Consider the following 14,044-nt stretch of genomic DNA (forward strand, 5'->3'; position numbering starts at 1 on the left):
GCAACTGAGCAGAGAACAGTATGGAGGAGAACTGCCTCACCCCAGCCTGCCTGGTATACAGAGTAGGGACTTTTATACTGACATTGCAAATGACCATACACTCGTTATATGAAGATCGGATGTTGACTTCATCTTATCAGTGTTTTTTGGTTTGAAGTATCTCAAAATAAGTATAGTCTTTCTGAAATTTGTTTTTGAATTAAGCCAACAGGGCTTAGTCTATGGTTTGACAGCATTCATATTAACGTAACATGCAAAACATTACTGAGTTACAGTTCATATAAGGAAAATCAGCCTAATCTATGGATTTCACATAATTGGCAATGCCCTCCAATAATATTGGCACCGTTGGTAAATATGAGCAAAATGGGCTATGAAAAATGTTTCTTTGCTGTTTATCCTCTTGGTCTATCATTCAAAATATTCACAAAAATCGAACCTTTAATTGAAGTAAAATGATTGAATAAAATGTATGTGAAATAAATTAAATAAATATTTTTTCTCCGAAACATGTGTGCCACAAATATTGGCACCCCTAGAAGTTCTTATGAGTAAAATCTAACTGAAGTATATTCCCATTCATATTTTACATTTTTAAGTTCATCTGAGTGATTAGGAACACTTAAGTGGTAAGCCATGACTTCCTGTTTTACTGGGGTATAAATATGAGGTGACAAGTTCCCATAGTCATCCTTCACTATGGGAAAGACCCGAGAATACAGTAATGATGTGCGACAAAAGGTTGTTGAGCTGCACAAATCAGGAAATGGCTATAAGACAATAGCTCAAAGGTTTGAAAATGCCCATTTCCTCTATCAGAGCAATAATTACGAAATTTAAAGCAACTGAAGATGTTAGCAATCGGCCTGGAAGAGAACGTGTGTCTATTGACCCCACGCACAGTGAGGAGGATGGTTCGAGTTGCCAAAGAATCTCCAAGGATCACAGCTGGAGAATTGCTAGTTGGGTTTTGTGTTGGGTCTTGTACATAACCACAAGTTGTTTGGGAGGGTTGCCATAAAAAAGCCTTTGCTGTCATCAAACAACCAACTCAAGCACCTACAGTTTGCCAAACGTTACTGGAACTTTCAATGGGACTGGGTTCTATGGTCAGATGAGACCAAAATAGAGCTTTTTGGATACAAACACCAGAGATGGGTTTGGCGTAGACAGAAGGATAGCCATGCCAAAAAGTACCTCATCCCCACTGATGTATGGTGGTGAATCTTTGATGTTATGGGGCTGTTTTTCTTCCAAAGGCCCTGGACAACTTGTTAGGATACATGGTATCATAGACTCCAAGTACCAGCAGATATTAAATCAAAACCTGACTGCTTCTGCTAGGAAGCTTAAACTGGGCCGTGGTTGGATCTTCCAGCAGGACAATGATCCAAAGCACACCTCAAAATCAACACAAAAATGGTTCACTGACCACAGAATCAAGGTTTTGCCACGGCCATCCCAGTCCCCTGACCTGAACCCCATAGAAAACCTGTGGGATGAGCTGAAGCGGAGAGTCCACAAGCGTGGATCTGGAGAGATTTTGTATGGAGGAATGGTCTCAGATCCCTTCCCATGTGTTCTCCAACCTCATTACGTATTATAGGAGAAGTCTCAGATCTGTTATCTTGGCAAAGGGAGGTTGCACAAAGTATTGAATGAATAATTGTGGCACACATTTAAGATAAAAACTTTTTTTTTTAAGAATTCATTTTTTCTTCCAATTATTTATCTTTAAAGGTTTGATTTTTGTTAATATTTTGAATGAATGACCAAGAGGATAAACAATGAAGACATTTTTTTTTACAGCCCAGTTTGGTCATATTTTCCAAGGGTGCCAATATTAGTGGAGGGCACTGTAGATATGCATCTGTTGGTCACAGATACCTTAAAAAAAAAAAAAAAGGGTAGGGGCGTGGATCAGAAAACCAGTCAGTATCTGGTGTGACCACCATTTGCCTTATGCAGCTCAACACATCTCCTTTTCATAGAGCTGACTATGCTGTTGATTGTGGCCTGTGGAATGTTGTCCCACTCCTCTCAATGGCTGTGTGAAGTTGCTGGATATTGGCGGGGAACTGGAACATGTTGATCCAGAGCATCCCAAACTTGCTCAATGGGTGATATGTCTGAGTATGCAGGCCATGGAAGAATTTTCAGCTTCCAGGAATTGTGTACAGATCCTTGCAACATGGGGCCTTGCATTATCATGCTGAAACATGAGGTGATGACGGCAGATAAATGGCACCACAATGTGACTCAGGATATCATCACGGTATATCTATGCATTCAAAATGCCATTGATAAAATGCAAATGATGTTCGTTGTCCATAGCTTATGCCTCCCCATACCATAACCCCACCGCCACCATGGGGCACACTGTTCACAATGTTGACCTATCAATGAAATTCAACTTTGGAGTACTTTAAATTAAGTTATGGGCAGAACGACAAATTCAACTCCATCTTTCATCGAATCAGATGGCTTATTCATCACAAAACCATTTGATGTTGCCTAATGTTTTAATGATTATTTCATTGGCAAAGTGAGCAAACTTAGGCAGGAAATGCCAACAACGAACAGTGAGCAGTTGTATTCATGCATAAAAAACGAATAATGAAAGAAAAGCATTGCAAGTTACAATTTTGTAAAGTTAGTGTGGGAGAGTTGGAAGAATTGTTATTGATCAATAATTACAAACCACCTGGCATTGACAACTTACAGTAAATGGAAATCTACTGAGAAAGGTAGCTGACTCTCTAGCCACTCCTTTTTGTCCTCAGGCCTGGAGGGAAGCCAAATTAATTCCACTACCCAAGAGTGGTAAAGCAGCCTTTACTGGTTCTAACAGCAGACCTATAAGCTTGTTGCCAGCTCTTAGAAAACTGTTGGAAAAATAGTTTTTGACCAAATACAATGCTATTTCTCTGTAAACAAATTAACAACAGACTTTTCAGCATGCTTATAGAGAAGGGCACTCAACATGTACTGCACTGACACAAATGACTGATAATTGGTTGAAAGAAATTGATAATAAGAAGATTGTGGGAGCTGTGCTGTTAGATTTCAGTGCAGCCTTTGATATTATTGACCATAAACTGTTGAGAGAACTTGTGTTATGGCTTTTCAACCTCAGCTCTGAATCCATGATATGGCTATCTATCTAATAGAACTGAGGGTTTTCTTTAATGGAAGCTTCTCCTAATGTCAAACATGGAAAGTGGGGTGTACCGCAGGGCAGCTCTCTAGGCCCTGTACTCTTTTACATTTTTACCAATGACCATGCCTCTGGCATTAAACAAAGCATGTGTGTACATGTATGCTGATTTAACCATATACGCATCAGAAACTACAGCTAATGAAGTCACTGAAACCGTTAACAAAGAGTTGCAGTCTGTTTTGGAATGGGTGGCCAGTAATAAACTGGTCCTGAACTTCTCTAAAACTAAGAGCATTGTATTTGGTACAAATCATTCCTTAAGTTCTAGACCTCAGCTGAATCTGTTAATGAATGGTGTGGCTGTTGAACAATTTCAGTAGACAAAATGACTTGGTGTTACCTTAGATTGTAAACTGTCATGGTCAAAACAGATTCAATGGTTGTAAAGATGGGTAGAGGTCTGGCCACAAAATAGAGATGCTCTGCTTTTTTGACACCACACTCCAAAAAGCAAGTTCTGCAGGCTCTAGTTTGGTCTAATCTTGATTATTGTCCAGTCGTGTGGTCGTGCTGCAAGGAAATACCTAGTTAAGCTGCAGCTGGCCCAGAACAGAGCAGCACATTTTGCTCTTAATTGTAATCAGAGGGCTGATATAAATACAATGCATGCCAGTCTCTCTTGGCTGAGAGTTGAGGAGAGACTCACTGCATCACTACTTCGTTTTCTAAGAAACAAAGTGTTGAAAATCCCAAATTGTTTGCATAGTCAATTTACACACAGCTCTGACACACACACTTATCCCACCAGACATGCCACCAGGGGTCTTTTTACAGTCCCCAGAACAAATTCAAGAAAGCATACAGTATTATATAGAGCCCTTATTGCATGGAACTTCCTTCCATCTCATATTGCTCAAATTAACAGCAAACCTGGTTTAAAAAAAACAGATGACGCAACACCTCGCGGCACAACGCCTCTCCCCTATTTGACCTAGATAGTTTGTGTATGCATGTGTGTATGCATATGTAGGCTACGTGTGTCTTTTAAAAACATGTATGTAGTTCTGTCCTTGAGCTGTTCTTGTCTTGATGTTCTGTATTATGTCATTATGTTTTGTGTGGACCCCAGGAAGAGTAGCTGCTGCTTTTGCAACAGCTAGTGGGGATCCTAATAAAATATCCAAACGCTCGCCCACACAACGCCATACACGCAGTCTGCAGTTGAGGCCGGTTGGTCGTATTACCAAATTGTCTAAAATGACATTGGAGGTGGCTTATGGTAGAGAAATTAACATTCTATTATCTGGCAACAGCTAGCCATCTTACTAGTGTTTGCTCGGACTCAGTACATTTATTAGCTAGCCATCTTACTTGCGATTAGCATTAGCGGCTAATACGATTTAGCCACAACTTGCTAATGAAAAACAAACTATGTAGATGTTTGCACATGTAAGAAACAAATTAATTATAGAACGCTTGTGGATTTATATTAAGAAGCAAGCAGAAAATTGCCTCAACATTGATGCATGACCATGCAGAATGAAAGCAAATGTCTCATGGTCGAGCAACAACAAATGTGCTCCTTGAGTGACGGGGTGGGGCTAGGTCTGTGTGGAATGCGGCATGGAGAGAGAGCTGAGAGATGACTCAAATAGTGGAGTAAACTATCACATTTAACAAACCAAACTACCGTTATAAAACTCAAACCATTCCAGTGTTTTACTTGCTATATTGTATTTACTTCGTCACCATGGCCTTTTTTTTGCCTTTACCTCCCTTATCTCACCTCAGTTGCTCACATTGTATATAGACCTATTTTTCTACTGTATTATTGACTGTATGTTTGTTTTACTCCATGTTTAACTCTGTGTTGTATGTGTCGAACTGCTTTGCTTTATCTTGGCCAGGTCGCAATTGTAAATGAGAACTTGTTCTCAACTTGCCTACCTGGTTAAATATCAAATCAAAATCAAATGTATTTATATAGCCCTTCTTACATCAGCTGATATCTCAAAGTGCTGTACAGAAACCCAGCCTAAAACCCCAAACAGCAAGCAATGCATGTGTAGAAGCACGGTGGCTAGGAAAAACTCCCTAGAATGGCCAAAACCTAGGAAGAAACCTAGAGAGGAACCAGGCTATGAGGGGTGGCCAGTCCTCTTCTGGCTGTGCCGGGTGGAGATTATAACAGAACATGGCCAAGATGTTCAAATGTTCATAAATGACCAGCAGGGTCAAATAATAATAATCACAGTGGTTGTCGGGTGCAGCAAGTCAGCACCTCAGGAGTAAATGTCAGTTGGCTTTTCATAGCCGATCATTCAGAGTATCTCTACTGCTCCTGCTGTCTCTAGAGAGTTGAAAACAGCAGGTCTGGGACAGGTAGCACGTCCGGTGAACAGGTCAGGGTTCCATAGCCGCAGGCAGAGCAGTTGAAACTGGAGCAGCAGCACGGCCAGGTGGACTGGGGACAGCAAAGTGTCATCATGCCAGGTAGTCCTGAGGCATGGTCCTAGGGCTCAGGTCCTCCGAGAGAATTAGAGAGAGCATACTTAAATTCACACAGGACACCGGATAAGACAAGAGAAGTACTCCAGATACAACAAACTGACCCTAGCCCCCGACATAAACTACTGCAGCATAAATACTGGAGGCTGAGACAGGAGGGGTCAGGAGACACTGTGGCACCATCCGATGATACCCCCGGACAGGGCCAAACAGGAAGGATATAACCCCACCCACTTTGCCAAAGCACAGCACCCACACCACTAGAGGGATATCAACCACCAACTTACCACCCTGAGACAAGGCCGAGTATAGCCCACAAAGATCTCCGCCACGGCACAACCCAAGGGGGGGCTCCAACCCAGACAGGAAGATCACGTCAGTGACTCAACCCACTCAAGTGACACACCCCTCCTAGGTACGGCATGAAAGAGCACCAGTTAGCCAGTGACTCAGCCCCTGTAATAGGGTTAGAGGCAGAGAATCCCAGTGGAGAGAGGGGAACCGGCCAGGCAGAGACAGCAAGGGCGGTTCGTTGCTCCAGAGCCTTTCCGTTCACCTTCACACTCCTGGCCAGACTACACTCAATCATATGACCAACTGAAGAGATGAGTCTTCAGTAAAGACTTAAAGGTTGAGACCCAGTCTGCGTCTCTCACATGGGTAGACAGACCATTCCATAAAAATTGAGCTCTATAGGAGAAAGCCCTGCCTCTAGCTGTTTGTTTAGAAATTCTAGGGACAATTAGGAGGCCTGCGTCTTGTGACCGTAGCGTACGTGTAGGTATGTACGGCAGGACCAAATCGGAAAGATAGGTAGGAGCAAGCCCATGTAATGCTTTGTAGGTTAGCAGTAAAACCTTGAAATCAGCCCTTGCCTTAACAGGAAGCCAGTGTAGGGAGGCTAGCACTGGAGTAATATGATACATTTTTTGGGTTCTAGTCAGGATTCTAGCAGCCGTATTTAGCACTAACTGAAGTTTATTTAGTGCTTTATCCCGGTAGCCGGAAAGTAGAGCATTGCAGTAGTCTAACCTAGAAGTAACAAAAGCATGGATACATTTTTCTGCATCATTTTTGGACAGAAAGTTTCAGATTTTTGCAATGTTGCGTAGATGCAAAAAAACTTTCCTTGAAACAGTCTTGATATGTTCGTCAAAAGAGAGATCAGGGTCCAGAGTAACGCCGAGGTCCTTCAGTTTTATTTGAGACAACTTTACAACCATCAAGATTAATTGTCAGATTCAATAGAAGATCTCTTTGTTTCTTGGGACCTAGAACAAGCATCTCTGTTTTGTCCGAGTTTAAAAGTAGAACGTTTGCAGCCATCCACTTCCTTATGTCTGAAACACAGGCTTCTAGCGAGGGCAATTTTGGGGCTTCACCATGTTTCATTGAAATGTACAGCTCTGTGTCATCCGCATAGCAGTGAAAGATAACATTATGTTTTCGAATGACATCCCCAAGAGGTAAAATATATAGTGAAAACAATAGTGGTCTCAAAACGGAACCTTGAGGAACACCGAAATGTACAGTTGATTTGTCAGAGGACAAACCATTCACAGAGACAAACTGATATCTTTCCGACAGATAAGTACAGTTGGTACACCTCCGGTGGATAGAGAGCCGTTTATTATGTTCAACATAGGAGGGCCGAGCACAGGAAGCAGCTCTTTCAGTAGTTTAGTTGGAATAGGGTCCAGTATGCAGCTTGAAGGTTTAGAGGCCATGATTATTTTCATCATTGTGTCAAGAGATATAGTACTAAAACACTTAAGTGTCTCCCTTGATCCTAGGTCCTGGCAGAGTTGTGCAGACTCAGGACAGCTGAGCTTTGGAGGAATACGCAGATTTAAAGAGGAGTCCGTAATTTGCTTTCTAATGATCATGATCTTTTCCTCAAAGAAGTTCATGAATTTATCACTGCTGAAGTGAAAGCCATCCTCACTTGGGGAATGCTGCTTTTTAGTTAGGTTTGCAACAGTATCAAAAATAAATTTCGAATTGTTCTTATTTTCCTCAATTAACCTCACTAGGGTATGTGGGACGGTAGCGTCCCACCTCGTCAACAGCCAGTGAAACTGCAGGGCGCCAAATTCAAAACAAATGAAATCCCATAATTTAAATTCCTCAAACATACAAGTATTTTACACCATTTTAAAGATACACTTGTTGTAAATCCAGCCAAAGTGTCCGATTTCAAAAAGGTTTTACGACGAAAGCACACCAAACGATTATGTTAGGTTAAAGCCAAGTCACAGAAAAAGACTGCCATTTTTTCAGCCAAAGAGAGGAGTAACAAAAAGCAGGAATAGAGATAAAATTAATCACTAACCTTTGATCTTCATCAGATGACACTAGGACTTCATGTTACACAATACATGTATGTTTTGTTCGGTAAAGTTCATATTTATATCCAAAAATCTGAGTTTAGGCGGGACACTACTGTCTCACTTGGCAAAAAGACAGAGAAAATGCAGAGCGCCAAATTCAAATTAATTACTATAAAAATCTAACTTTCATTAAATCACACATGAAAGACACCAAATTAAAGCTACACTGGTTGTGAATCCAGCCAACACGTCAGAATTCAAATAGGCTTTTCGGCGAAAGCAAATGATGCTATTATCTGAGGATAGCACCATTGTAAACAAAGAGAAGCATATTTCAACCCTGCAGGCGCGACACAAAACGCAGAAATAAAAATATAATTCATGCCTTACCTTTGACGAGCTTCTGTTGTTGGCACTCCAATATTTCCCATAAACATCACAAATGGTCCTTTTGTTCTATTAATTCCGTCGATATATATCCAAAATGTCCATTTATTTGGCGCGTTTGATCCAGAGAAACACCGGTTCCAAATTGTGAAACGTGACTACAAAATATCTCATAGGTTACCTGTAAACTTTGCCAAAAAATGTCAAACTACTTTTGTAATACAACTTTAGGTATTTTTTAACGTAAATAATCGATCAAATTGAAGACGGGATGATCTGTGTTCAATACAGGATTAAAACCAACTGTAGCTAGCTTTCTGGTCATGCGCTTCTAACAAACAGGACACTTCGAGTGACCCTCCTTCAAGATGGCTGTACTTCTTCATTACACAAAGGAATAACCTCAACCAATTTCTAGACTGTTGACATCCAGTGGAAGCGGTAGGAACTGCAAGAAGGTCCCTTAAAAATCTGGTTTCCCAATGAAAACTCACTGAAAAGAGTGACCTCAAAAACAAAAAAAATCTGAATGGTTTGTCCTCAGGGTTTCGCCTGCTAAATAAGTTCTGTTATACTCAGACATGATTCAAACAGTTTTAGAAACTTCAGAGTGTTTTCTATCCAAATCTACTAATAATATGCATATCTTATCTTCTGGGGATGAGTAGCTAGCAGTTTAATTTGGGCATGCTTTTCATCCAAAATTCTGAATGCTGACCCCCTACCCTAGGGAAGTTAAGTTGGAAAAATAGGATGATCGAGCAGCAGTGAGGTCTCTTCGATACTGCACGGTACTGTCTTTCCAAGCTAGTCGGAAGACTTCCAGTTTGGTGTGGCGCCATTTCCGTTCCAATTTTCTGGAAGCTTGCTTCAGAGCTCGGGAATTTTCTGTATACCAGGGAGCTAGTTTCTTATGACAAATGTTTTTAGTTTTTAGGGGTGCAACTGCATCTAGGGTATTGCGCAAGGTTAATTTTAGTTCCTCAGTTAGGTGGTTAACTGATTTTTGTCCTTGGGTAGGCAGAGGGAGTCTGGAAGGGCATCAAGGAATCTTTGTGTTGTCTGAGAATTTATAGCATGACTTTTGATGCTCCTTGGTTGGGGTCTGAGCAGATTATTTGTTGCGATTGCAAACGTAATAAAATGGTGGTCCGATAGTCCAGGATTATGAGGAAAAACATTAAGATCTACAACATTTATTCCATGGGACAAAACTAGGTGAAAAAAAAATATTTAAAAAAATGAAATGGTCCGTGCATCAATACCGGTATATGGTATACCGCCCAACCCTAGCGTCCTCTTCTGTCTCACGTTCCGGGGCTCAGGGCTGCAACACAGCGCAGACACACTGGCATGATTTACCCACAGCTTCCCCTCGGAAACAGCAGCCACACAAAGCCCTTCTACAACTGGTGGCATCCCTTAGTGCTCTCGTATGTGTGTGTTGACTATGCTATCAGAGCATGTTTGTTTGTGTGTGTGCAGACAGTTCTTTTCATGTTGGGGTGACCCATCTCTCACTAAAGCTGTGGACCCACAGGGTGATGAGGGGAGAATCATGTTCAACTCTCCAGACCTGGCTTTATCTGCCCTAATTATGAACTAGACACACTCAGTATTATAGAACCTCCCATGCACACCTGGAAGCTATAGGACTTAAGATGGGTTTGATTTATAGATGAATGTGTTTAATAAAAACACATAAAAAGACAGACTCCCTAGACGAAATCTGTGTGGCTCGGTATCTCTCCTTTTCTCTCGCTCCTCTTCTCTCCCTCCTTCAAAGCAGACAGAAAGGGAAGCAGTCGTTTCCTGGAGTGCCAGAGGGAGTGTATGGAAATGAACACACCTTCTGTCTACTGCTTTTATGTCAGATGTATAAAGGAGCCTGCAGTATATGAAAACAGACCTGTTGTAAAACTGAACATTTTCAGTTAATTTCCAGTGTAATTGATGTGCCCGTGTTGTACACACACACACACACATGTTCCATGTAGCTCATACACATGTTTAACAAAATGCACAACACAGATAGATATAGCTGAGTACTTTCTGTCTTGCCTGATTGCACCTTCCCCTTCCACATGGTACAGTTGATTGAGTCTGAGGTGGGTCCTCTGTAATGATTCACCCAGAAAGGCAGCTCTGCTCTGTCTGGGGCAGTCATGCATGGAGTGATGGAGAGTACAGGGTACAAGGAGACTGTGTCCAACAGAATCGCCCTGTTACCAGGACAGCCACAGTGAATGAGTCAGTGTCACACTGCTGGGGTTCCCCGTCTCTCAGCAAGAGACTTGAGCACTCACCTGTCTTCACCCAGCCAATTAAAACGTGTGCTTGGCAGTCATATGACCTAACCCAGCCAATCTGGTTATTGGGACACTAGCACAGCTTGATTTGGCCAATTGGGTTCACCGCTGCTGTGAAGGCGACATTTCCATTCAATGGGACATTTTAACGCCATGTGTGAGATGGTTAAGAGATTAAATAACTAGTCTGTTAGTTCATTCATGACAGAGTACTTCTACCCATGTGAGACTGGATGTGAATGGACAGACTGGCACAAATTGACCAAGACATCTGTCCCTTCTGATGGAGCTCCATTCAGTTGCAACTATCGTTGAAAAATGCCATAGTTGTTCTAGCACACTGTTTTGTGTGTAATGTATATGCCTGAAAGTATTATATTGTAGGGGAGTAGTAGTGGTATTGGTTGAGTAAGTTGACTGACTTTGTCTTCTCTCCTCAACAGGTACACATCTGTACAACTGGACTCCTAGTGACCCCTCCCCCCAGCAGTCCTGTTACTACGGCAACCGTGTTCACATTTCCCCCAGAGACAAGTTACGCATCCATTGCTGTGGTAGGTGCACTTCTCTATAAAGATTCTACAGTATTCACACCAACAGTTCAATATAACAATAGGGTTCTTGCAACTACGCTACGGTTTCCCTAATTAGGGATGGACATGAGTACTGGAACAGACGTCAAAGCTCCATCTTTAGCCAGAGATTACTTTTAAATTATTTTTTAAAAATACTGTAAAGCTATTTGGTAGAATGTGTTTGTGGCTCCCAGAACAGGAAAGTGACATTTTGTCTTGAAGACAACATTCATTTGCTTTAACTCTAGTGTGCCATTTGTACATGTGCATTTGCGGGGCACAACAAAAAAGAAACCAAGCCAAGCATCATACAGTTCTTCTCCCTAAATTCCCTTTCCTCACCATGCCTCATTCACTCAATTGCATTCCAACCACTCCCTACACACACTCGTGTGCTCCTGTTAAGACTACAGAAATAAATGCCTATAAAAACATATCTGACTGATGGGATAGACAGGCTACATTCCTTGCCAAATGATGACAGTTTTATCTCAAGTTCCAACAACGAGCTGCAGTTTTGGAATAATTGCATCCCGTCTGTTTTCCACTTAGGCGAACTGCTAGTGCCATTTATAATTGGTTAGCCTAGGCTTTAACCCCCCTAAACATAGACAAGTTCCACAGTGAAAGTGTGCAAAAACATTAGTTTGATAGAAACAAGGAGCATATTTTCACCAGACTCATTAAGCATATGCCTACTCCCCAAACAGATTTCGTGGCAGTAATTGCTCACCATGCAGTTTTCAATGAGGAATTGTTCATCTATTTTGAAAATTCCCAAGAACAGGAAAAATAAAGTAAGTAGAGCGTCTGTATATCAAAAAGGTAGATTTCGAGCCCTGAAAACATTCTTCAACTCGCCAAATTGAGCCCTGTTACAATTGATCACTCTGAGGTGAACTGTTCTAGACTCAAGATGTGCATCACTTTTTTGCACTAGCATCTTTTTAAATTATTTTATTTTGTTATATTACATGTTTTTTACTATTAAAATAAGTGCGTCTTGGCTGTGATAAGGGCTCAGGAAAGAAGAGCATCTGCTAAATGAACAAAACAAGGCTATGCCATTGCACAGCCATATGCTTCTACAAGCAAGCACTACTGCTGAGGTTACTATCTTTTAGAAGATTGTTCCACCATATAATATAACCAGTTGATATTACGGTTTCAGTAAATTAAATGGCACTTGCTTTTTTTTGACTGAATTGAGCAATTTAGCTATTAGGATTTGTTATCTGTAATGGTTATGATAAATTAGGCATTGCTGTGCACTGTTGGCATAGGCCTATAGATAAAACATTTTGTTCTCCAGTGCAGTTCTAAAATTAGATTATTTTTTTCTCCCCATTTTTGATTATCATGTGAGTACTCGAACAGTCAAAACATTTCAAATGCCCATTCCTACCCTAATAATAGTTTTAACTACACTGCTCAAAAAAATAAAGGGAACACTTAAACAACACAATGTAACTCCAAGTCAATCACACTTCTGTGAAATCAAACTGTCCACTTAGGAAGCAACACTGATTGACAATAAATTGCACATGCTGTTGTGCAAATGGAATAGACAAAAGGTGGAAATTATAGGCAATTAGCAAGACACCCCCAATAAAGGAGTGGTTCTGCAGGTGGTGACCACAGACCACTTCTCAGTTCCTATGCTTCCTGGCTGATGTTTTGGTCACTTTTGAATGCTGGCGGTGCTTTCACTCTAGTGGTAGCATGAGACGGAGTCTACAACCCACACAAGTGGCTCAGGTAGTGCAGCTCATCCAGGATGGCACATCAATGCGAGCTTTGGCAAGAAGGTTTGCTGTGTCTGTCAGCGTAGTGTCCAGAGCATGGAGGCGCTACCAGGAGACAGGCCAGTACATCAGGAGACGTGGAGGAGGCCGTAGGAGGGCAACAACCCAGCAGCAGGACCGCTACCTCCGCCTTTGTGCAAGGAGGAGCACTGCCAGAGCCCTGAAAAATGACCTCCAGCAGGCCACAAATGTGCATGTGTCAGCATATGGTCTCACAAGGGGTCTGAGGATCTCATCTCGGTACCTAATGGCAGTCAGGCTACCTCTGGCGAGCACATGGAGGGCTGTGCGGCCCCACAAAGAAATGCCACCCCACACCATGACTGACCCACCGCCAAACCGGTCATGCTGGAGGATGTTGCATGCAGCAGAACGTTCTCCACGGCGTCTCAAGACTCTGTCACGTCTGTCACGTGCTCATGTGCTCAGTGTGAACCTACTTTCATCTGTGAAGAGCACAGGGCGCCAGTGGCGAATTTGCCAATCTTGGTGTTCTCTGGAAAATGCCAAACGTCCTGCACGGTGTTGGGCTGTAAGCACAACCCCCACCTGTGGACGTCGGGCCCTCATACCACCCTCATACCACCCTGTTTCTGACCGTTTGAGCAGACACATGCACATTTGTGGCCTGCTGGAGGTCATTTTTCAGGGCTCTGGCAGTGCTCCTCCTTGCACAAAGGCGGAGGTAGCGGTCCTGCTGCTGGGTTGTTGCCCTCCTACGGCCTCCTCCACGTCTCCTGATGTACTGGCCTGTCTCCTGGTAGCGCCTCCATGCTCTGGACACTACGCTGACAGACACAGCAAACCTTCTTGCCACAGCTCGCATTGATGTGCCATCCTGGATGAGCTGCACTACCTGAGCCACTTGTGTGGGTTGTAGACTCAGTCTCATGCTATCACTAGAGTGAAAGCACCGCCAGCATTCAAAAGTGACCAAAACATCAGCCAGGAAGAATAGGAACTGAGAAGT

At 42.3% G+C, this 14,044-nt stretch overlaps 1 protein-coding gene across 2 annotated transcripts in view; it reads left to right on the forward strand.

The window, feature by feature from the left end:
- sh3rf1 (SH3 domain containing ring finger 1) overlaps positions 1 to 14,044 on the forward strand; it is a 76,804-nt gene that overhangs the window by 39,528 nt on the left and 23,232 nt on the right. For both annotated transcript variants that reach the window (XM_039002638.1, XM_039002639.1), the window contains exon 6: positions 11,138 to 11,248. In XM_039002638.1, coding sequence (XP_038858566.1) covers positions 11,138 to 11,248 — 111 coding nt within the window. The remainder of the gene's footprint in view (positions 1 to 11,137; positions 11,249 to 14,044) is intronic.

This window comes from Salvelinus namaycush, chromosome 10 (genome assembly GCF_016432855.1).
Source record: "Salvelinus namaycush isolate Seneca chromosome 10, SaNama_1.0, whole genome shotgun sequence".
Classification (NCBI taxonomy): Eukaryota; Metazoa; Chordata; class Actinopteri; order Salmoniformes; family Salmonidae; genus Salvelinus; species Salvelinus namaycush.